The sequence below is a fragment of the Gymnodraco acuticeps genome, unplaced genomic scaffold (genome assembly GCF_902827175.1).
Source record: "Gymnodraco acuticeps unplaced genomic scaffold, fGymAcu1.1, whole genome shotgun sequence".
NCBI lineage: Eukaryota > Metazoa > Chordata > Actinopteri > Perciformes > Bathydraconidae > Gymnodraco > Gymnodraco acuticeps.
The window spans coordinates 1,937,463-1,963,167 of record NW_022989800.1 but is presented as its reverse complement, the minus strand read 5'-3'; the positions used below and the strand labels follow the sequence as shown (position 1 = coordinate 1,963,167).

At 43.7% G+C, this 25,705-nt stretch overlaps 1 protein-coding gene across 4 annotated transcripts in view; it reads left to right on the top strand.

Annotated features, from left to right (window-relative positions):
* Positions 1-916: 916 nt before the first annotated feature.
* The window catches only part of LOC117552038 (zinc finger protein 239-like), a 51,090-nt gene continuing 26,301 nt past the window's right edge, over positions 917-25,705 (top strand). The window contains exons 1-2 of one of the 4 annotated variants that reach the window (XM_034225251.1): positions 917-1,225; positions 3,949-4,081. In XM_034225251.1, the coding sequence (XP_034081142.1) occupies positions 1,121-1,225; positions 3,949-4,081 (238 nt within the window). In that variant the 5' untranslated portion in view covers positions 917-1,120. Of the gene's footprint in view, positions 1,280-3,948; positions 4,082-25,705 lie in introns of all 4 variants that reach the window. The other 3 variants (XM_034225234.1, XM_034225261.1, XM_034225242.1) reach the window with 3 other exon arrangements.

Below are 25,705 nucleotides of genomic sequence, written 5' to 3'. Positions count from 1 at the left end.
AATCACAGAGAAGATCCAGGAAATTGTCAACATTGAAGGGCAGATTAATGGTTATCAAAGTACAAATATCCAAAATCAGTTCAGTAACAGTTTTCAAGGGGACAATATTTACTCAAATTGATGGGTTTGGATGATGGGGGAAACTCGTGTTACAGGCTCTTTAAATCTTCCGAACACAATTTCAAAAGTGCCGGTCAAAGGTATTCTTTGTTATTTATTGAGCTTTAAAACAAATTGATATGATTCGATATTAAACAAACTAATTATAGTAGATAAACTACATTATTCAAAAGTGTTCAGTAATTTACAATAACACGTGAATAATAAACGGAGCTCCCTCTCCTGACAGCACGTCAGTATCATGCAGCTCGCGGATCAGTAATGAGTGACCCGACAGTAGAACTAAACATATCTATAACTAGTTTAGGTAGTTTGAGAGGTAATTCAAATAGCTACGTGTGATATTCTAACCTGAAGTGCGTGTTTTGTCCGCTCACCACTGCATGTGATCATGCAGTGCTGCTGTCGACTCGTCAGCAGCAGCTGATCTCTCTCTCCCGTCAGATTAGACTTCACTCGCGTTTATGTCCATATCGATCAGATCTAGCTAGTTCTAGCTAATGATAGGACTACCTGCTTATTAAAAGACACCTAAACAATAACCGTCGCTATGCAACCGGGTGAGGCCACAAAGTATAGCGCAGCAGCATTATGCATTTGTTTACATGCCCACCGGAACCCCGAGGCATTACCAACAGATCAACGCGCAATCAACCCATACAGGACATCTCTTTCTCCACATTAAGTGTTAGACATTATAATTGACTATTCTTGTCTGTCACATACTCTTTTGTCTGTCACATAAGTGGCGCAAGTTGCGCAACTGATGCGGTGTTGCGCAAAGGGGAAATATATTTTGACCGGACGCTTTGACCGGAGAGATTTAGATGTGCCGGTCTACAGCATATTTTGGTCGGTCGTAGTCCGGTAATTACCGGCTAACGGGAACTCTGGTTCCGACAAGTGAGGGTCTGAGCTCTCTTAAATACATCGTGTCACCACCTCACATTTTGCGACAGTACTAGTTTCTTTACGTTAGTTCACCACAACATCAGACATCATGGCCTCCGGCTCCGCAGCTCCGGAGGATTTACCGGAGAACCAGGAGGGTTTAGCGGCCTCAGGAGACACTGGGACACCGGGGGCTGTTGCCCTGGACAAACAGGTGTGTCTGATTGTGCTGGGGATGGCGGGATCCGGGAAAACAACCTTCGTTCAGGTGAGTTAGCATCAGGAGCTAACGGGAGCTAACGGGAGCTAGCTGCTTCTGCTAGGGGTAAAAAACAGTATTAAAAGGGTGTAAAATAGATTCTTAAAAACGGTATGTAAACAGTATTAATATAGTATTTAAAACAGTATAAAAACAACTTCAATACACTATTCAAAACGGTATTAAAATAGTATTAAACACGATATCAATATAGTATTAAAAACAGTATCAATACATTATTAAAAACAGTATCAATATATCATTAAAAACAGTATAACAACTCTGTCAAAAACGGTATTAAAACTAGGGATCGACCGATATGGCTTTTTCAAGGCCGATACTGATTCAGATTATTAGTAATCAAGGAGACCGATAACCGATATTTGGAACCAATATACATTTGCAGTAAAATCAGAAAATATTGGTGTCAAAATGTAGAATAACACAAACTCCAGCACAACTTTGTTGAAATTCCTTTAAGCATATGTTTAATGAACTTTTCGACATCTTAAAACAAGAAGTGCAGGGAGCTTCCAGCAGCATTTATTATGAAGCTATAGTTTCTCTCATGAACTGATAGGACTCATTTTAATCTGAGACATGTGTATCTTTTTTTGTAACATGTTGCTTTCATTAATAAATGCTCAATGTTGACAGATAATTGTGTTAGAGATGTCAAAGTTTCCAAATATAACTGGTTTCCTCACTGTGACCCTGAGTAAAGTAAATACAGATGCTATACATTTAATAAAAATGCTATACATTTAATATAAAAATCCTTGATTATGCGATCAAACATGCAGGGTTTTATGTGATTTTATGCGGTGAAATTGCGGGAAGATGCGGAAAGTTGCGAAATATGCGGGAAAAATAAATATTGGGCTGTCTTATTTATTTATTCTCTCTCACACACAACCTGCCACTAACGTTAAACCCCTTTACTATTCAATTAAACACATTCAATGTTTATTTATTGTAAAAGCAATTGGGCTTATTCTGCCCTCGCAAGAATACTTTTCGGATTGCAGGCTTGGCAGATAGCTTAACACGGAAATAAACACCCAGGAGACAGCAGCTCAGTTTTGGATGTTTACTGATTAAGTTCCATTTTCATTTCCATTTTGTAAAACTGAAATACAAACAAAACCCAAAGTCATAAGACGTTGTCACATTAAACACTAAATAATAGTGGTGCACGATAATTATCGGCCGATAATTATCGGTCCGATATTAGGAATTATGACGTCATCCCGATAAACCCGATAACAGTATTAATAGCCCCGATAATATACAATATATATTTTGGGTAAAAAAAAAGAAAAAAATACTGCGGTGTGGGTGGATTGGGATGAGGGACGCTTGTTTTTCACTCGGCTCCTCCCGTTTTGCCAGTACTGTGGTATTAGTGGTTTAGGAAGAGGGGAGTTTTTCACAAATCCAGCGCTCCATAACTCATGCCTGGCTGTGACGTAAATGGTGTGCGGCCGTGAAGCCAGGACAGTAAACAAACATGTCGCCGGTAGTATGGGACTATTTCAAAGTTTCAGAGTTAGATAGTTCGCTTGCTATTTGTATTAACAAATGCAATGCAGAAGTTCCACGAGGAGGGAAAAAGGCAACGAGCTATAATACTTCCAACCTGATTAGTCACCTGAAACATCGCCATCGCTACGATGGTGTGTTAAAAGCGTACGAAGACGCCTGCGCTGCTAAACTAGCGGCGAATCCAAAGCCAGCTGCAAAGGCACCGGGGCTTTTACCTATCGACGAGGCTTTCGAAAAAGGCAAGAAGTTTGCCAGAGACGACCCCAGGGCTAAAACGATCTCTAACTTCATCATAGAAATGATGGCGCTTGACGAGAGTCAAAACTGTTCTTGGCTTTGTTTTGTTCATAGTAGTAATGCTCATGTCATTTGCTCACTACTAGTCTTTTTTTACCACCAGGTGTGCAAAAACTACAGGTACATTTAATATATATATATATATTATATTATTATCGGTTATCGGTATCGGTCTTGAGAAGCAGGAAGTTATCGGTATCGGTATCGGTTTCAAAAAACCAATATCGTGCATCCCTACTAAATAAACAAGAAACAAGACTAAAACAAACATTCCAAACAACAGAGTACCTGTTAGCATAAATGCTACAAACATTTCCACTGCTGTTCACAGGCTAACAAGTTTAGCATCATTCATTGTTCTTCATGTTTGCATATAATCAATTTAAATGTGCAACTAAGTATACACGGACAATATATGGAATGGTACTTACAGACATAAAGACCCTAGGATTTGAGCAAGGATTTAGTTGGCAGGAAACAACCCATGTGCTCCATAGACAGACAGAAACAGGAAACTACGGCAAGCATTTATGGACACCCAGTGCAACACCCAAAACCCTTTGCAGGCCCTCTTAAAGGGGCAGCACACTCCCCGCTTGGTATAATGTACCACTAAGTCCCTTTTGAGAAGGAGAACAACTTCAGAGACTTGAATACACCCTGGGAGAACCTTCTTTAATCACCCGTACTTCCACTTTACGGACCCTGTTGTCTTGACCAGGAAAGGTATTTACTATAAGTCCAGTAGTTCCTTTTGACCTGTCCGTCCTTCAGAAGCACAACGTCTCCGATTTGCAAAGAGGCTTATCTGCTTGCCATTTTCTTCTTGGTTGTAGTGTTGCAAGGTATTCTTGTCGCCAATGTGGGACAGCTCCGGAGGACGAGCAGGAGGGTGGCGTAGGCCGCGATGGGACCCCTCCAGAGTCCGCTGGATCGCCGGAGGTGCAGGAGTACTGGGATCGGGAGACGGTAAGACCCCGGACGGGAGAGGTTTCGGAGTAGGCGTGACCATAACCGTTGTCGGCGGGACAGTAACCCGTGTCGGAGGGACATGTGTAGGCAGGACCCCCGACGGGACAGGAGTTTGCAGGACACCCGACGGAACAGGACATAGGGTTGGCAGGACCCCCGGCAGGACAGGGTGTTGGAGAGTTGGAGTGTCCACTCGCTCTTTGATGTGCAGATTGTTAATGCAAGGGTCAAAAAGAGATGTACGTCCATTACTCAGCACGTTTGTCCTGTAGACATTGACGCTATCTAATTTGTGGGCTTTTCCAAGACAGACTTCTCCTATGATCATCCAACCTAGGTCGAGGCGTTGAGCATATGGGGCGTTGTGGGGTCCATTGCACAGCTCCCGAACTTTATGTGCCTGTGGTATATCTCGGCCAAGCAGTATGAGAATGTCTGCCGTAGAATCTAGTGCAGGGATCTTGTCCTCAACCCGGTTGAGATGTGTGTAGTGTTTTGCGATCTCAGGCGTGGGAATTTCAGATTTGTCATCTGGGACCATATCACATTCGATTAGAGTGGGAAATGAAATACACGTTTTGCCATCCAATGCCTCCATTATTTGTTTGCTCGTCGCCCTGAGGTTTTAAAGACTCTTGAACATGTCTTCAGTGTATAGGATGCTGTGTCATCATTAACGTCAAAGAGTTCAAAAAACTTTGTTTTTGCCAAGGACTTATTGCTCTGCTCATCTAGGACAACATACATTTTGACAGCTCTCTCTCTCTGGCCTGCTGGATACAATCTGACTAAACAAATCTTGGTGCATGATCTTGGCTTTACTTCAGTCCCACAGATGTCAGTGCATTTTGACGTGACAGCGAAAGGAGGAGATTCGTCTTGCTCCCCGCCTTGATATCTTGAGGTTACGGCGGCCCCTGTTGTCCATGGAGCCGGTCCTGGATTTAGTGCAGTAGGGTGGCAGTCACTGTTGCACTCTCTGCACTGAACCTTTTTGTCACAGTCTTTGGTTTGGTGGCTGGTTGATGCACAGCACCTAAAGCAAATGTTTGAATCCTTAAGATAGGCTTTTCTCTCATCCAGAGATGTATACCTGAAACCATGGCAATTCCTGAGAGGGTGTGGTTTGTGGTGGAGTGGACATTGCTTATCTGGGTTGACAGCTCTTTTTGCTGCTGAGCTTTCATAGCTGTTATCAAAGTTTGCTGAGACCTCTGTCCTCCTTACAGAGACTGGCGCTCTCATGTTGGGTTTGAAAGGCTCCTCAATCTTGCTTATACTCGGACCACCTGTGAGCTGGGCAAAGCTTGGATCATTGAGTATCTTGGCCTGGTCACAAACATACTTTGCAAAGATAAAGAATGGTGGATACGATACTCTGTGTGTTTCTTTGTAACGTGATGCTAGAGAGACCCACTTGTCATGCAGGGAATATGGCAGCTTTTGGACGATGGGAGTGATGCCACGGGATGTGTCTAGGTAGCTCAGACCAGATAGAAATCCATCTGTCTTGGCGGCTTCAAGCTCCAGAAGAATGTCTCCCAGCTCCCTTAACTTTTGATTTTCTCTGTTGTTGATTTTTGGGAAATCATCGACTTTTTTGAGGAGTGCATTTTCTATTGCTTCAGGTGACCCATAACAATCTTCCAACCTTTGCCATAGCATATTGACACCTGCTTCCGCATTATGGATGTGAACCGATCTGATTCTCTTTGCATGTTCAAAGGATTTCGGTCCAAGCCATTTACACAGGAGGTCGAGCTCTTCTCTTGATGACAGGTTCAAGCCCTCTGTGGAACTGAGGAATGATGCTTTCCAGGCCCAATAGTTTTCCGGCTGGTCATCAAACTGTAATAGCCCGGAGCTAACCATTTCCCGACGTATTCAATACTTGGCCAAATCTGCTGTAGCTGATGAATGAGACTCATTGGCTCCGGGTGAAACATCTGCATGTGGCTGAGCAGGTTGCTGAACATGACTGGATGGTCTTGCTGCGTGTGACTGCTCATGATGACTGTAGATGTTTCTGGATGGACCTTCAGCAGGCTGGCATCTCGCTCCTGAGTGTGTGCATGTCTAGCAGGTAGTTTAGGAAATCCACCTTCAATGACCCCACGTGGCTGTACAGCACCTCTTCCCATGTAGCCTTTAGCTTGCGCACCGTCGTCCATTGCGTGCTGGCGCCCCGGTGTGGGTATGGGTTGTTGTGGCTTTGAGTCTTGGTGAGAGTCAGGTGCTGGATTCCCCTTGTACCACTCAGTGTACACACTCTTTAGGCTTGCACGATCTGGATCTCCATATGCATCCTCAGCAGCTGCTTCGAGAACTTCAGCTTCAGCGATGGCAACTGCAGCAGCACTTTCTAGCCGCAATGTGTTGAGACTAGCTTTAAGCTCAGCTTTCTTTTGAATCATGTCAGCTTCTCTTTGTGCAAAAGAGGCTTGGACACGTGCAGCCTCTGCTTTTGCACGAGCTCTCTGCCATGGTGTTGACTGAGGACATGCGGCTTGAGGTATTGGAGCATTGTGATCGTGTTTCCCACTCATCCTTGTTGTCTGCCATCATGTAGACTGTAGCTTTGATGACAGAAGAATGCCGTTGTTTCTACTGGTATCCCATCTTCTGTGGCAAATCCTACAGGCGTGTGTCTTTTTACTATTCTGCCCTCGCAAGAATACTTTTCGGATTGCAGGCTTGGCAGATAGCTTAACACGGAAATAAACACCCAGGAGAAAGCAGCTCAGTTTTGGATGTTTACTGATGAAGTTCCATTTTCATTTCCATTTTGTAAAACTGAAATACAAACAAAACCCAAAGTCATAAGACGTTGTCACATTAAACACTAAATAAACAAGAAACAAGACTAAAACAAACATTCCAAACAACAGAGTACCTGTTAGCATAAATGCTACAAACATTTCCACTGCTGTTCACAGGCCCTCTTAAAGGGGCAGCACAGGGCTATTTTAATCACACTCTCCCACACTCTCTCACACTCTCTCTCACACTCTCTCTCACACTCACACACACACACACACACACACACACACACACACACACACACATACATACATACATACATACATACATACACACACACACACACACACTTCTCCGCCTCATTCAGTTTTCATTTACTTGTTCGTTATCTGACCAGCTTCAATCTTGTAGGCTACTCACCTCGTTTCTTGTAGCCCTCGAAAAGGTTTTGGGGGTTGATGCCTCTGTGAACGTGAGTTGTTTGGCTTTCTTGTCCGCAGCAGCAGAAAGCATTTTCGAATGTTTGAATGAATCAAAGTGGGTCGTCACCATCGATGTTCTCTTAATTATGCTCCAACACACAGTTGCACTGGGTGCAGAATAGTTTCCCCCCACTTTCGTGCAAGACATCGGGGTACTGCTTTGCCCGGTCTTTAGCAGAAATGTTCGTCGGTAAATGAGATGGATTAGATTTTTTCATCTTGGTGTTTTCTCTCTCGTGTGAGCTCCACACGTTCACTCTACGGTGTTGTTTACCTTCTGTGATGCGCGAGCTGATGACGTCGCGTCATCATCACCATCACTTCACGTCAAGACGAGTTAACTTTTTTTTTTCTCAACTTTGTGTGGAAAAATGCGGGGATTATGCGGCCTTTTGATAAATATGCGGCCTTTTAAAAATCTGCGCCATTTTGCTGATTATGCGGTAAATTCTGCGATCGCAGAATCGCGTTTTTCTGGAAGGTCTAATTTAAGAAAAAAACACCTAATATTCAACACCAGAAAATACCAATATTTGTTCTCTGGTCTGTGGGCTGATTTTGATTTAGGAGACTCATTTGGATTGGACAGATTGCTTATTTATTAGAAAAATAATTATCCACAGTAGAGATAATAATGTTCATCTTGTGCTCTCTATATCCAACAATCTCAACTCTACTTATGGTATTCTAAATCAGCCCACAGAATGAACAGATATGGCCAATTTCTAGGGCTGCCCTCGACTAAAAAAATGTATAGTCAATTAAGGCGATTAGTCGACTAATCGTCGCACGTTTATGATACATTATGATTATAAATATATTTTCTTTTTCTCCCAAAATGGTTGAAGGCTGATAAAGAGCTTTATTATAACATCATGGTACATTGTGCTTCACATAAAATATAAAATAAAACTGTAATAGTGAACCTTCAAAGTGCACAGGCGCAGCGGTTTAAACAGCAGAAGCTCCGGTAAGGATTCTTATTGTGTGTGTGTGTGAACAAACAGCGAGGAAACTCACAGAACATTTAGTTCTAGTTTATATTATTCATATCTGAATATAACAACCCAATAAATACTTCAGAGGAAACGGCAACACTGAAAATATGAGCGTCTGCAAAAATCCCTCATGAAATGAAAGCTTTATCGTTTTCTGAGGTCAGAATGATGTTTATGTTTATTAAGGATCCCCATTAGCTTTTGCTCTTGACAAAAGCTACTCTTCTTGGGGTCCGACACTTAAAACAATACAACCATAATACAACAACATTCAAGACATAAGTCCTGACATCATTAACAACATTAACAATATCACCAACAATCTCCAACATCATCAACAATGTCATCCACTTTCAATATCAATCTCAGCCAAGTATGAGTGCACAAGACACCCACCAGTACAAAGTATGTGATCAAATTAAATTAGGTTTCACAGCTCACAAGGGTACATGGCCATTAGTAGATGGCCCTTCAATCTCTTCTTGAAAGAGGCTCTGGACTCTATTTCAGCAAGGTAGTTTGGCAATGAGTTCCATTCTTTTATAGCTCTATAAGACACAGAAGATTTCAGAAGATTTGTCCTGAGTTTACGTGCCCGTAGATGGCCTGGTGTAGCTTGTCTAGTCTTATGGTCATGCTCGTCTCTTGTGTAAACTATTTGATCATAAAAATACAGTGGTTTTTTGCTAAATTGGACATTTTTTATTAAAGTGATAACACGAGATTGTAGACGTTTCTCAACCGGAAGCCATGATAGGTTTCTATGCATAACTCCAATATGAGTGTACCTCGAACAGTGGAAAGCTAGTCTGGCAGCCTTGTTTTGAGCTATTTGTAATTTCTGTGTATGTGTTTTTGCTGCTGATGACCATATGACTGGACAGTACTCAAGATGTGACAAAACCAGAGACTGAATGACTTGTTTGAAAGTGGTTGGTGTTACATACTTTGTACATTTTCTCGCCACAGCTATGTTCCTTCCCATTTTAGTTACGATACTGTCAATTTGCTTTGTCCACTGTAAACCAGAATCAAGAACAATGCCAAGCAACTTAGTCTCGTTTACCTGTTCCACTGGCTGACCAGCCAGTGTCAGGCTTAATTGAGGATTGCTGCTTAACATATGTCTGGATCCGAACACCATTGCTTTTGTTTTTGCAATGTTGAGTACCAGTTTGTTATTGTTGACCCAGTCTGCTATGGCTTTAATTGAACTCTATTTAAGTAGATTGTTTAACTCTCTGCATGTTGATGCTGTGCTGTACATTGTGGAATTATCAGCATACATCATTACACTGGACTTATTTAATACGTAAGGAAGGTCATTTGTGAATATAGAATACAACAAAGGCCCAAGTGAACTCCCCTGTGGGACCCCACACTGCAACACCTTACTTTCAGAAAAGCTCCCAATGAAAAAGACTCGCTGCCTTCTCCTAGTCAGGTAGCTCTCCATCCAACACATAGCCACAGAACCAAAGCCATAGCATTTGAGTTTGTTCAGCAGCAGACTATGATTGATTACATCGAAAGCTGCGCTAAAGTCTAACACCACAGCTCCTACAAGCCTCCTATCATCCATGCTCTTTAACCTGTTAAGCCCCAAGGTCCCCCTCGGCGGGTACTTTTTTTTTTTTTTTTCACTACACTGTCTCAGGGGATCTTAATATTTAAGAACCTATTAATGTGTTATACCAGATTAACGGGAATAATCTCAGCTAACTGACGATACAAACCATTTTTACCAAAACAAAACACAAGTCTCATAAGAAGCATCTAAATGACCCCTGAGCGAAAAATGCTAACGCACTTTGGCACAGAACTCAAGATAAAAGATACCCTTTTTACTTATCGTAGCTGCACATACAAGATATCTGATTAAAGCTGAGGTTCCACAGATTATTTAGGTATAGTATCATCACTGAGTGATCCAAACTCGCGACAGGGGAAGCAAACAGACATCACAACACGTACCTTTACGTAGCTTTTACGGGAGATCGTCTCACCTTAGCTGTCAATCTGATCAAAAGACTTGTTCAATGGCATTAAAACGAGAAAAAACGTGGCTGAATCAGTTAATCCATAGGTTGATAATGTTTCTGTGGAAAATATATTTTTATTTATAATCCATAATTCCATTTTTATGTAAAAATCGTAAAGTAAAGAGTAAAAGTTAGCTGCTAATGGTATCCACCAGAGTTATCGCAGCTTCCGGTTTTGGCTATGCGTCAGTCTCACACACACACATTACCAAATAAGGAGTATGTGGGAGTTCCCCTCGATTCCATTGGCTCTGGCGGTTATAAAGATCTGTCAATCAGCTAAATCGAGCAAGGGAGGCCAGAGATAGGTCAAATCCACCCAAATGACCCCAGAAGTGGGTGTTATTTGCTAAATCTCTCTAAAAAGGTCAAACTTGTTTTGCATCAATCTTGATACAGGGTACTTATTATATGTTGTAGTTTGGATTCCTAAAGCTTTTAGTCTACCATCCCATCATTCAAGGGTGGTTCATTTTTTTGTTGGATTGACACAATAATTTACATTTTTTTACTGTGTTCAATCTGAATTTACTTTAAAATAAAAACATCTATATTGATTCTGACACTTCTACATCCAACTCACAGGTGTAACCTTACTTTGAGAAAAAAGATTATTAATTTAACCCTTTTTAGAAGGGAAGATATGGTAATTTGTTCTGGGAATGTCATTTTCGAGCCTGAGACCTGAAAAACAGGCTCGGGGCTTAACAGGTTAACCAGTCGTCGGTCATTTGTGCAAGTGCTGTACTTGTAGAGTGACCATCTCTATAGACATGTTGGTAGTTCGTTGTCAGATTGTTACTTGAAAAGTAGTATTGAATTTGGGTGTATACTATTTTTTCTATTAATTTACTTAACACTGGGAGGAGACTTATAGGTTGACTATTGGAACCAGCAAAGGTTTTTATTTTATCCTTGGGTAATGGGATAACTTTGGCTTCCTTCCAGATAATAACAATGATTATATTGTAGCGTCTCGCTATAGGAACACAGGGAGGCTTTTTATGCCTTTTTTATCCGGGAGTTTATTAATAACGATCACAGGTTACCGTTGGCCGTAACCACGCCAAAACAATGAAACAACTCGGTTAATTCCCCACTTTCACACACATACTCCGTCAGCTCTTTCGTAGCATTACCCGGCTCTCTCTCTAGGAACCTCCCTCTTTGACACCCAACCAATCAGACGACACTCTCTCACTCTCTCACTCACCACAAGTCACAAGAACTGTCTATCAAAACAGTGACACGTTCGCTGACATTCTGTAAATAAACTGAACAATAAAACATTTGTCCTCAGGTTTTTTCAGAAATAATAGGCGCATTCACACCGCAGTACTTTTCACACTTTAGTTCCGATATAGTTCCGAAATGTTGCGTTCACACTAGGGGTTTCACCAACTAATCGACTAGTCGACTACCTCTACCACTAGTCAGCGCTGTAGGCCCTAGTCATCTAGTCGTGAACAAAATGGAGGCAAACGTGGGAGATGAGGATGCCGACATTGAGGTGCTGAGGTGCTGCAAAATGCTCCAGCAAAACACGTCCGACATTCAGGGGTCCTCATCTTATGCGCAAATGCGCCGCACCTATGCACTCTACAGTTTCAGTTTTAGCTCCGGCACTAAAAGTTGACGAACGTGCTCCACTAGCACCCCCCCCCCCCCCCCCCCTTTGAACAGCTGTTTGGACCTCATTTGGAGAGCAACAAGAAAACACGGGATTACTGCCAGCAGACACCCCATATCTCCACAATGGATAACCCTCTGAAGTGGTGGGCACAAAACGCGAACCGCTTTCCCCGTTTAGCCAAGCTTTCCAGGAGCTACCTGGCTACACCAGCACCCCAAGTGAACGGATGTTTTCCCTGACAGGCAACACTGTCACCCGACAGCGGTCGAGCCTACTTCCCTCACATGTTGATGCTTTGGTCTTCCTTAACGCAAACCAAAAAACCTGGTAGGGTGGACATCATTATCGAGGAGGACAGTAACAGCGAGTAAAGTGTTGCGTAATGCACACTGGATTTACGTTGCATTTATGTTCTCAACAGAGTTTTTGCAGTGGATTTGGTGAGTGCAGTTACTGTTTTTTATTTAATGAGCCATGTAACCCAAATTAAAATGCTGCTGTGTTACAGTGTTTAACATAACTGTATGCATTGCATTACAAAATACAGTTTTACACCTCTCTTTGTGTGTCTTTATTATGACGTAACAACTAGTTGACTATTATTTTGAAAAACTTGTTGATTAGTAAATATTGGTAGTTCTGAAACCCCTAGTTCATACCAAAAAAATCCGGAACTAAAATTAGTTCATGAGAACCTTTTTATCCCCTTTTCCGTCCCTGCTAGAGAGCAGGGACTTTCGTGGGAGAAAAATGTTCCTATTTCTGATTGGCTGGGCGGATTGCAAACCACGCCCCGTAAAACTCCCAAAAGGTTTTGTGAAGCCGCCATTTTATTATACTCGCATTAGCATTAGCCCAGCGCACAAACGCAGAGAGACTAACTTATGGCAACACAAAATAAAACATAGGAGCGGTGGAGATGAGGAGGTGTCGGTGTTCTGGTGATTTACTTGGAAGGCTGCTGGGAGTCCTTAGTTCTCATGAACTAAGTTCTGATGAACCTTTGTGGGAAAAGTACTGCAGTGTGAAAGCGCCCATTGGCCCGTTTAACCAAGTCTCACATTTCAAGAACGATTCTGCTGTCAACCCCCAAGATGCATAATCTGCTGGATTCATTTTAGTGTTGATGTATTTCCACTGTGATGTTGCTTCTCATATCAGGCTTATTCTGTTGGCTACAAATGTCTGAAACCTTAGCGTTTCATTCATGATGTATCTCAGAACAGATATACTATCAGTCCAGTCCATCTTGTCCATGCGTACTGCCAATACTGCTGCTGTGAGCTCCAATCTTGGGACAGTGACCTTTTTCAGAGGCACGTGACTTTCCTGACATATGTGAACGTCTTCCTCTTCATTTGTCATCTTAAGGTAGGTGACAACACTGTATCCAATCTCGCTTGCATCACTGAAATTGTGCAATTATGCAGATTTAATTTGCCCATAAATCTTTGGTTTGATACATCGATCAATCCTAAAGTTTTCTATCTGTTTTAATCCCATGAGCCATCTTTGCCACTGTTTCTTGAGAGCCTCCGAGATTTATTCGTCCCATCCACAATTTAGTTCGCACAACTCTTGTAGGACATGCTTTGCAGTGAAGACAAATGGTGAAAGAAATCCAAGTGGGTCATACACAGAGCCAGTGGTGGTTCTAGCTGATATGGTGCCATGGGCAGTGCACCTATTCACTCTTTATGATCGAGGCCAGCACAGTTTTACTGTTGCTTGTCCAATTTGTCAGATGACATCCTGTGAAGTGTAGTGACAGATTTTAAGCAATCATCAACATAGAAATGTCTTCTGACAGTGTCAACAGCTTCTGCAGAGAAATCATCTTTGTTTTCTTCTGCAGTTTTAGTGAGAGCATAGGTTGCTCAACTTGCTGATGAAGTGGTACCAGATAGATGTACTGTCATCCGGTACTCAGCGAGAGGTAAACTGACATCTCCTCCTGGCCACCAAAGAAAGTGAAGATAATACTGATCGGCAGGAGCCACCTTGACCTGATGATACATCCCTCGACATCAGCCATGAAAGCTGTTTGTTCTTGTCTGAATCGAATGAGCACAACAACGTGTTAGTGAGATTGGGACCTTGAATGAGCTTGTCATTTAATGCAGATCCTATCCTATATGATTCAAAACAATCGAACACTACACGAATATTGCCCTTCTTTGGGTGATGAACCCCATGATGTGGTAATGTACCACCTTTCCACTCTCAGGTTTGAGCTGCTCTTGGGGCAGTAGCTGAGCGTGACCTTTTGTTATCACAGCCTCCAAGAATGTTTTATATTCTTCATGGAAAACTTTATTCCTTTTTGAATTTCCTTTTTAATGATTCTGCTCTGCAAGTTTGCGATTGTTTGGCATCATGATATTCTTCTCTTTAAATGGAAGGTCAAGCTGATAATGTCCATCTTTGATTTGAGCTGAATCTGACATGATCTTTAAAAATTGTTTGTCTTCAATTGACATCTCTTTCTTCTCATCACAACTAGGGATGCACCGATACATCGGCCGAACACCGGCCATCGGCACATTGGCAAATGAGGTGACATTCACCGATGGCAGTCGCCAATGCTTTTGTTTTTTGTATTATAACACGGTATAATAAATGGAGCCTCTCTCTCCCTCAGCAGCCTTCGCTGCTACGAGTTTTGGTCACTCAGTGATGATACTTATACTATTGGAATCTCAGCTTTCAGATGATATCTTGTTTGTGCAGATGCGATATAGTATAAAAGATTGCTAACGTGAGTTATGTGCTAAGTGCGTTAGCACTCTTTCTCTTAGTGCTAATTCAGAGTCTTGGCGTTACCCCTAGTTTCCACCGGGTCCGTCTGTGCCGCGGTTTTGGTCCGGCGTCATACCCTACCAGGCGCATTTCAGAAGCGGAGCGTCTTTCCTGCCGGCTCGCAGTTTTTTGTTGATTTGGGCATATTTCCTGGACAGGCTACTTTGTACAGACAAAGTTAATAATAATTGTAATATTCCAGTTATAAACGACATTAATCCAAGATGTGTTGCTGTATTTTAGTGCTAAAAAAATGCATTCATCATCATAATTATTCTATATATATATATATATATATATAATTTACACAATGCCTGTAAACCGGAGGAGAATGCTGGCATTTCTCCTCCTACTTTAAAGACTATGGAGGGATAGGGTCTGCTAAATTAGTTTGTTTGTGTACATATATACAGGGGTGCACATAACTTTTTTGCCCTGGTTCTCACAGGAGCACCTGGAGATGTTGCTTGGTGCTCATCCTTAAAATGAAATAAACCGTAACTTTTGAGGGGGTCTTGACTTTATTTGCCAGACACACGCGCTGAACACACATGCAGAGGTGAACACAGAACACACATGCAGAGGTGAACACAAGACAACATTAGCACGACCAGTAATCCTACAAGCTGTCATCACTCCTGACTGTTCTCCTCACTGTCTTCCTCTCTGTCTTCCTCTCTGTTCTCCTGACTGTTCTCCTCTCTGTTCTCCTGACTGTTCTACTCACTGCTCTCCTCTCTGTTCTCCTGACTGTTCTCCTCACTGTCTTCCTCTCTGTCAGACATGGTAGCTGATGATGTAGGCCTACTTCTTCCTCTCTGGTTGAGTCTGCGATTAGATGCTTGCATCCACAAGTCAACAGCTGGTTTTGGGTCGAAAGTCTCTGTTGTCATCTTAGACAAGTGGATGTAATCAAATAAGTATGTGAACATAACCAATAACCTACCATAGCCAATAACAAATTAATGTAACTTATTTTATTTGTGTTGTTCATTCATATCTTATTTTACCTTAACATTTATTTATTTATGCTTTTTTTTTATCTCCAGTTTTAAAGGATATTTTTGGTTTACTGTCCTATAGTATACATTGGAATGATTTCAAACCTGTTTATCCCAATAATTATAAAGGAGTGCCTTGGAAATGTGTGTTTACATAAATTGTGATCAAAACGTTTGAGACCCACTGAGATAACTTAGACTAAAGTGAACTATCTAAACACTCAGAGTTATTTACCTCACTGAGCTGTAGTCATCACCCTCTCAGTCTGACTGGAGATGACTCTCCCTCCACATTATTGTAGAAACATCTTCTTCTTATATCTGTTAGAGCAGCTAGCACCAGATTCTAATAACAACAGCGCCGGAACCGGTGCACCCTCCCTCGCTCCCACACTCACTCGCATTTTGGCTGTGAGCTGCGGGCGCCAGATAAGCCAACATCCCCCATTTTCATCACTTACAGCGCCCATCGTACAGGGCAAATGAAACGTGTAACCGGGGTGAAAAGGGTGTTACATTTACTTTAAGGCGAGACACCCCAGGTGAATAGGGTAATTTTTTTAACTTAAAGAGCCTGTGACAGCATCCCAACAACTGTTGTGCAATGAAATATTGGGCTACTAGTAATCTCGAACCGTCAGTTTAAAAAAGAAAAAGCGATACCGTTCCGATAAATATCAATAATTTCGAACATCGCGGGGAAATTCCTTCGACTCATTTTGAAGTTTTGGGGGAAGCCGGAAGTGACGTCAATGCGGGAACGCTTCACTGTGCGGCGAGAGAGCCAAACACGGACAAAGTGTGTTGTCATGCGTAGAAATTGTGAATTACTGAGTTTAGGCACGTTAATAACGTTTTAATGAAGTTGACTACAGTATATTCATATTTGTCAGTGCTTTCATGTCAATTCGGCGAACATAAACATAAATGATCGTGGTGAAGATGATGATTACATTAGGATTAAAAATCGGTAGTGAGAGCTGCTGAATTTCCTCCCGTAGGATGTGATATAAAAACAAATCGATTATTTTTGTAGTTGTAAACTCAAGTGGATGAAGCTACATGTATTAGTGCTTTCATGTCAATTCGGCGAACATATGATAGATTAAATGATCGTGAGGATGATGATTAAAAATCGTTTGTTTGTGCCGGTCTGCATTTCCTGATGAGAATACAAACCGATGCTTTTTGTAGTTGTAGTACACCAACATGGATTAAACGTGTGTTTTTTTCACCACAATGTTGGGGAAATTAATGGATAAAATGCACGGATTATTATTATTATTATTATTCCCACTCCGATCGGGACACTAGGTCCACCGTTTCCCCGCAGCGAGGCTCCCCCCGTTGACAGTTTACGTGGGCTGGGTGCAGTCGCGGACTGGCCATCGGGACGAATCCCGATGGGCCGGTACCGAAGTGGGCCGGTCGGATAAGTCACTAGCACATCCCCCATAGGCGGCGCGTGAGGCTCAGGTTTGGGAAGGCTAAATAACTTTTTTTACCTGACGCTGCCCGCCTCCGGCGTCTATAGAAAAGAGATCAACTCAGTGTGCGGAGTTTAAATCTCTCAAGTCATATTACAGGATAAAGGAAATACAGTTTAAACTGCCGTAGGCCTATGCAGAGAAGACGCCGACGTGTCGCACTTATCATTCATATTACATCATCAATCAGATCATCGATCATATAATATCATAATATATCATATATTTCCTTATCTGCCGTATCTGGCCGTGCAACACTTACAGTGTCACATACTGTATGCAGAAGTATTATTTTTAGCAACACATTATGTTGACGAAACACTCGAGTCAAATGTAATTAAAGTCAGATCCACTCGTGTCTTAGACGTGAACGCGCTCTCAGCTGGTGAGAGAAACCCTGGCTTGATTTACCGAGTTGATAACCAGCGTCGTAGGACCGCTTAGCGAGATCTCGTTTGTTAGTTTGTTGTTGTTAGTTAGTTTGTTACTCAAACATATCCAGGGTCTGTTGAACTGGTCTCGTAGTACAGGGCACAGGTGGCTGGCAGCGCTAATGTCAAAGACACAGACATTGCATATATTTGTATTTTACCAGGATGCAGTGACACAAATATTTACATATTTACATTTACTATCTACAGCACCCGCCGCCCCTGACATCCCCCACTCCCCCCGTTGACAACTTACTAGCGGTACCGAAGTGGGCCGGTCGAGAGTCCCGGGATGATTTTTAGTCCCATTCCACCACTGGCTACATGACCGTATGATCGCCCATATTGACGCACCTAATTCCTAAACTTCTAACAGATACAACATAAACCGATCCTTCAGCCTCATATGAGCTATCAGACACGTTCAAAATGAAACTGTCTGAGCTGTCTGAGCTTGCTGCTGTGTGCGCCATCGTGCGTTTACATGCAGATGCTGGGATCTTGAACGGTGCAGCTGCAGCGCTGTGCCCGCAATGACGTCACACGTAATTTGGCGGGACTTGAAGAATCCCCGAGCAGATCCAGGAAATGGTCAACATTGAAGGGCAGATTAATGGTTATCAAAGTACAAATATCCAAAATCAGTTCAGTAACGGTTTTCAAGGGGACAATATTTACTCAAATTGATGGGTTTGGATGATGGGGGAAACTCGTGTCACAGGCTCTTTAAAGGTATCAGCTAGAAATGTCTCCAGTTAATTACTTACAATAAGGCAATTGTCTTTTGTATTACAAGTTTCTGAAATAGCATGTTTAAATATGCAAATTTCCATGATCTCATTAAATATGCACATATTTTAACACATTTCAGGAATCGAAATCTGAACTTTGGATATAGCCAGATTCAAAATTATTGTTTCATTTTGTAGTCATATTAGTATCTAAGGCTTTTACAGAAGGGATTTTGGATATCTCTTTTTATCATTCCAGAAATCAGAAAATACTGTCAACAGCCCTAAAATATCCATTTTCGCCATGTTTTTAGGTATACAATGTTGTATAATTCAGGCTATGAATTATATATGAACAAACCCTTCTGTAAAAGCCTTCATAATATTGATAGGAATATAACTGGAAGGTTTGGTGTATGTACGTGCTACTGAAGTTGAAATTTCGAACTCAGAGTAGGAGAAAAAACTCATTTTGAGAAAACGACCTTTAAAGATTGCAGTGAGGCGCTAGCTAAACCTTCCTGTTCTTTGGATGATAGCTTGCGCATCGACGCACTCCGTGAAGGTATTTCATGTTCAGGGTAATTTTTTTTTTTATAACCTTGCTTCGTGCAAGTGACAATTGTTGTAGTCTTCTCTGTGAACTTTTTTTTCGCCGTTCTTTTGGCATTTTGAGATTTCAATTTCTAGCTGAAAGCTAACCAGGAAGTGTTTTAGCACACCACGTGACGCATCTGAACGAATCACGTTGTCAGAAATTGACACCAGCCAATGAGATTTTGTTTCTTGGTTTAAGACCTCTTTGTGCTTTCACGATTGGTTGCTGATACAAAGGAAATGACCATATTTGGATCCGATGAGATTGTGCAGGAGAGACGGAGCTTTCCAGCGATACCTCTGTTGACATGGTGCACACAGCGGTCGCGGTACTTTATGTTACGTTAGAATGCTAACTTTTGGTGAATTTAGGAGAAATCTACAGACGCAAATAGACAAACTATAGTAAAATAAACACTTAAATGTGTATTTTGTACGTTTTCCTTCCAAAAGCCTGAAAGAAAACATGTTATGGAATCAAAATAGCACAAAATCTCAAAATTGACCAGTACTTGAAAAACGATGTTTTTGCCTGCCGTGTCTCGCCTTAATTATGAATATTGTTACATCAAAGCCGAAAATTAGGATGAGCCCCAACAGTCAAAAAAGTTTTTTTCCCTCCCAGAACTGCCAGCGCAGCGCCTCCACAGATCTGGCGCCCGAGGCGAACATCTATAGTGCTACGGGCCGGCCCTGAGTTCATATGCAACTCGCAAATATCTTTCTCTCTCTCCTCTCTTCTCTCTTTTCTCTTCTCTCTTCTCCCTTCTCTCTCTTCTCTCTCTCCCTCTTTCCTCTCTCGCTCTCAATGTTGGTGCGCAAATGCGCCTTTTTTCAAATTACCCGGTGCTCTTTTTTTGGCGGAGGTGCGCACCAGTTATGTGCAGCCCTGCATATATATATATGCTCTGAACGTTCCACTTCCTGCCCGACATTACCTTACGGCTGCGGTGCGTCAAAATAGGATTCATCCTAATTTTAGAGGAGCCCTGCGCCGAGACGCTTCTGGGACGCTTCTGAGCCGTAACGCGCCGCGTGTGGTGGAATAGCACCCGTTGACTAGAGTGGCCGCGATCTTTGCGAACACCGTGGCGCGGCCATAACGCAACGCGGCCATAACGCAACGCGGCCATAACGCAACGCGGCCATAACGCAACGCAACGCAGACGGACCCGGTGGAAATGAGGTGTTAGACTTGTTTCGGTAAAAAAAACAATCATGTTGTCAGTTAGCTGAGTTTCTTCCCGTTAAGTGGGTATGACACAATAGGTTGTTCAATTTGAAGAGGCCCTGAGACTAGGCCTGTCACAATAATTACTCATCTCCTATTTCATAATCTTTTATTATTATTATCATTATTATTTTAATTTTTTTCTTGATTTTATTTTTGATTTTATTAATCTGTGTGAATCTTTGCTGTCCTGTTTTTCACGCTTAACCTGTTGCTGCTTGGACAACTGAATTTCCCCACAGGGATTAATAAAGGTCGATCTTATCTTACCTTATAATCAATTTTGTTAGACGATACATTTTCCCGGAAATGATTGTGATAAACTATAATATTGTCGGCACCGTTGTAAGACCCTTTTAGACCACTGACATAATGATAATATATAATAATAATTCAAGTACATCCTTTCAAACAGAACTTTTTTATTGAACATTCAACATGGCAAATTAAATGTGAAATAATATTCAAATATATAAATTATATATAATAAATAAAGAACCAGCACCTTACCGTGGTAGAGAGGTTTGTGTGCCCTGATGAACCTGGGGGCTGTGTTGTCTGGAACCTTGTGTTCCTGGTAGGGTCTCCCATGGCAAATTGGCCAGACTAAGATTGGTTCAAAAGACCTCATGAAAGACGACACAGGAAGTGAGGATACCCGGCCCGGAGGAAGCCCGGGGTCCCCTTCTGGAGCCAGGCCCAGAAGGAAGACTTGTCGGCGAGCGTCTGGTGGCCGGGCTTGCCACTGTGCCAGGCACAGCCCGAAAAGGAAACTTGGGCAACACCTCCGCTTCTCCGTCCTGCGGGCCCAACACCTACGGGAAACAGCGATGGGATCGGGTGCGCTGCCAGAAGGGTGGCAGTGAAAGCAGAGGGTCTCGACGGACCAGACCCGGGCGACAGAAGCTGGCTTTGGGGTCGTGGAACGTCACCTCTCTGGGGGGGAAGGAGCTGGAGCTTGTGCGGGAGGTGGAGCGTTACCAGTTGGATCTGGTTGGACTCATCTCTACGCACAGCGTCGGCTTTGGAACCTTACTTCTGGATAGGGTTTAACTCTATTCTTCTCCGGAGTTGCTCAAGGTGTGAGGCGCCGGGCGGGTGTGGGGATACTCACAAGTCCCCGGTTGGGTGCTTCGTTGTTGGATTTTACCCCAGTGGACGAGAGGGTCGCCTCCCTACGCCTGCGGGTTAAGGTGGGGGAAAACTCTGACTGTTGTGTGTGCTTATGCACCAAACAGCAGTTCAGAGTATACAGCCTTCTTGGAGACCCTGGAAAGAGTCCTGTATGGGGCTCCTGAAGGGGACTCTTTAATCTTGCTGGGAGACTTCAACGCACATGTGGGCAATGATGGAGACACTTGGAGGGGCGTGATTGGGAGGAACGGCCCCCCTGATCTGAACCGGAGTGGTGGTTTGTTACTGGACTTCTGTGCTAGTCATGGATTGGCCATAACAAACACCATGTTCAAACATAAGGATGCTCATAAGTGTACGTGGTACCAGAGCACCCTAGGCAGAAGGTCCATGGTCGATTTCGTTATCGTATCCTCGGACCTGAGGCCGTATGTTTTGGACACTCGGGTAAAGAGAGGGGCGGAGTTGTCAACTGATCACCATCTGGTGGTGAGTTGGGTCGAGTGGCGGGGTAAGCCTCTAATTGGACCTGGTAAGCCCAAACGCGTAGTTCAGGTGAAATGGGAACGTCTGGAGGAGGCCCAAGTTCAGGAGGCCTTCAACTCAAACCTCCGGCGGAGCTTTTCGGGCATTCCTGTGGAGGTTGGGGACATTGAACCAGAGTGGTCGGTGTTCAAAGCCTCTATTGCCGAAGCCCGCGCGGGGAGCTGTGGTCTCAAGGTCTTAGGTGCCTCAAGGGGCGGTAACCCTCGAACCTCCTGGTGGACACCGGTGGTCAGGGAAAGCCGTCCGACTGAAGAAGGAGGCCTTCAGGGATTTGTTATCCCGGGAACTCCCGAGGCAGTTGTAAGGTACCGACAGGCCCGAAGGGCAGCAGCCTCAGCCGTGGCTGAGGCAAAGCAGCGGGTGTGGGAGAAGTTCGGAGAAGACATGGAAAAGGACTTTCGGCGGCACCAAAGTTGTTCTGGAAAACTATCCGACACCTCAGGAGGGGGAAGCAGGGAACCATCCAAGTTGTGTACAGTAAGGATGGGACGTTGTTGACCTCAACTGATGGATTGTTGAGGGCGTTGGAAGGAACACTTTGAGGAACTCCTGAACCTGACAACTCCGCCCTCTATGTTAGAGGCAGAGCTGGAGTATGACAGGGGATCAACACCAATCTCCCGGGGGGAGGTCACTGAGGTCGTCAAACAACTCCACAGTGGCAAAGCCCCGGGGGTGGATGAGATCTGCCCAGAAATGCTGAAGGCTCTGGGTGTTGAGGGACTGTCAACACGTCCCATCAACGTTGCGTGGAAGTCGGAAACAGTACCGAAGGAGTGGCAGACCGGGGTGGTGGTTCCCCTTTTCAAAAAGGGGGATCAGAGGGTGTGTGCCAATTACAGAGGCATCACACTACTCAGCCTAACCCGGGAAAGTTTACTCCAAGGTACTCGAAAGGAGGGTCAGGCCGATTGTCGAACCTCAGATTGAGGAGGAACAATGCAGATTCCGTCCTGGTCGTGGAACGACGGATCAGCTTTTTACTCTCGCAAGGATCCTGGAGGGGGCCTGGGAGTACGCTTATCCGGTCTACATGTGTTTTGTAGACTTGGAGAAGGCGTATGACTGAGTTACTGTGGGAGGTGCTGCGGGAGTATGGGGTGAGGGGGTCTCTACTCAGGGCCATCCAATCTCTGTACTCCCAAAGCGAGACCTGTGTCCGGGTCCTCGGCAGTAAGTCGGACCCATTTCCGGTGAGGGTTGGCCTCCGCCAGGGCTGCGCTTTGTCACCAATCCTGTTTGTAATATGCATGGATCGGATTTCGAGGCGTAGTCATGGGGGAGGGGGTCTGCAGTTCGGTGGACTAAGGATTGCACCACTGCTTTTTGCAGATGATGTGGTTCTGATGGCTTCATCGGTCTGCGACCTTCAGCACTCACTGGATCGGTTCGCAACCAAGTGTATAGCGGCTGGGATGAGGATCAGCACCTCCAAATCTGAGGCCATGGTTCTCAGCAGGAAACCGATGGACTGTCCACTCCAAGTAGGGAATGAGTCCTTACCCCAAGTGAAGGGAGTTCAAGTATCTCGGGGTCTTGTTCTCGAGTGAGGGAACAATGGAGCGTGAGATGGGCCGAGAATCGGAGCAGCGGGAGCGGTACTGCAGTCGCTTTAACCGCACCGTTGTGACGAAAAGGGAGCTGAGCCAGAAGGCAAAGCTCTCTGTCTACCGGGCCATTTTCGGTCCTACCCTCACCTATGGTCATGAAGGATGGGTCATGACCGAAAGAACGAGATCGCGGAAACAAGCGGCCGAGATGGGTTTTCTCCGCAGGGTGGCTGGTGTCTCCCTTAGGGATAAGGTGAGAAGTTCGGTCATCCGGGAGGGACTCGGAGTTGAGCCGCTCCTCCTTCGCGTCGAAAGGAGCCAGTTGAGGTGGTTCGGGCACCTAGTTAGGATACCACCTGGGCGCCTCCCTGGGGAGGTGTTCCAGGCACGTCCAGCTGGGAAGAGACCAAGGGGTAGACCTAGGACCAGGTGGAGGGATTATATCTCTTCGCTGGCCTGGGAGCGCCTTGGGATCCCCCAGTCAGAGCTGGTTGATGTCGCCAGGGAAAAGAACGTTTGGGGCTCTCTGCTGGAACTGCTACCCCAACGACGGATAAGCGGGAGAAGATGGATGGATGGATACATATTTATATTTGTAAGGGAAACTTCTGCAGCAATGGAGAGTCAGGACTCAGAGAGACACGAGGAGAGTTGGAGCTTTGATGTCAAACACTGGTAGTTTATTACAAGTCAACAGCCGGAGAATTCATATCACAAGTCACAGCAACAAAAGGTTATGACTGCACGGGTGGGTTGTCATGTCAATTCTGCCCAGCCTATCTCTCGATAGACCTTTTAACTAGTTTACAGAGAGTTAATGAGCATATTGGGGGAGGCGTAAACATCTATGGAGCTTTGAAAGACAGCGTTCCCACAGCCGTAAACCATTTCATGACCGAGAGTTGAACTGGTTTATCAAGATAGTTGGAGCCTCCCATTCCTTAAGAGAGATAACAGAGCCAGGGTTTGGTCGTAAACGTCAACAGGCAATAATGTTAATATCTTAGGAGTAATGCTGTCAAAATTATCACGTTAACGGTGGTAATTAATTTTTTGAATTAATTGCGTTAAAATATTTAACGCATGTGCAGAATGGCACGTCCCATACATCCCACCAGTGGCAGCGTCAGGGTATGGCTGGGGTAGGCTACAGCCATACCAAGAAATGGCTTAGCCCCACCATGAAAAATTATGTTAAAGTAAGCAAAATAAAGTCCGTCAACTCGCGCTGAGAATTGCACAGATAGCAGTTAGTACGATTGATTTCAGTAGCCACTTGTCAGGAAATACCGAAGACCAGAAACGGTTTTGAAAACTTTTGTCACGTAGTGATCGTCTTCTCAATAGAACATCTTTGATAATGTATTCTGGCCAATCAGAATCAAGATAACGGCGTGGCGTTGTTGCAGGAAGTCCCGACGGAGAATACTTTTGCTGTAGTAGGTGCACATAACTGGTACGCAGGTTATGTGCGTAATCTGAAATGCGTACCGTCACTTGTGTCACAAAGCGCATTTGCGTACCGACGTACTTGTGATGCTTTTCCAGAAGGCGGTTAGATCACCGGACGACAGAGTCGGTCTCCGTGTGCACAGACAGGGCTGCTGTTAACGTCGGTCTGTACAACGGAATTGTGCCAAAACTACGCCAACCGGCTGCGGAGGGAGACTTCCCCCCCCCACCCCCCCCCCCCCCCCCCTTCACTGGAGAACTGTGCTAAAACAGCTGATCACAACGTTCACACTCTGTGGTCACAAAGTACTCCACTAGCCGCCCCCCCCTGTCGACTTTCCTGAAGTACTCCCCCGTTGATAGAAATCAACACGTAATGAATTAAGACCCCACGGTTTGATGATTGATAGGTGTGTGGGCTGTCTTTCATTTTGACACGCAGAAATTTTTTATAATAAACATATACTGTATGTTAAATGGATATATCCGCCTTCTTTCATTTATCTTTCCAACAATATACATAAAGAAATGGCATATTTTGGACATAGTTCGAATGGTGATTAATCATGATTAATTAATTTTTAAGCTGTGATTAATCTGATTAAAAATTGTAATCGTTTGACAGCCCTATTTAAGAGTAAGGACGAATTATTCTTTGACATTTAGGAATAAGGAATACATATTCTCTAACAGTCCACTCTTTTTTATCATCTTTGATAACCTAATAATAATTTGGTCAATACTTAA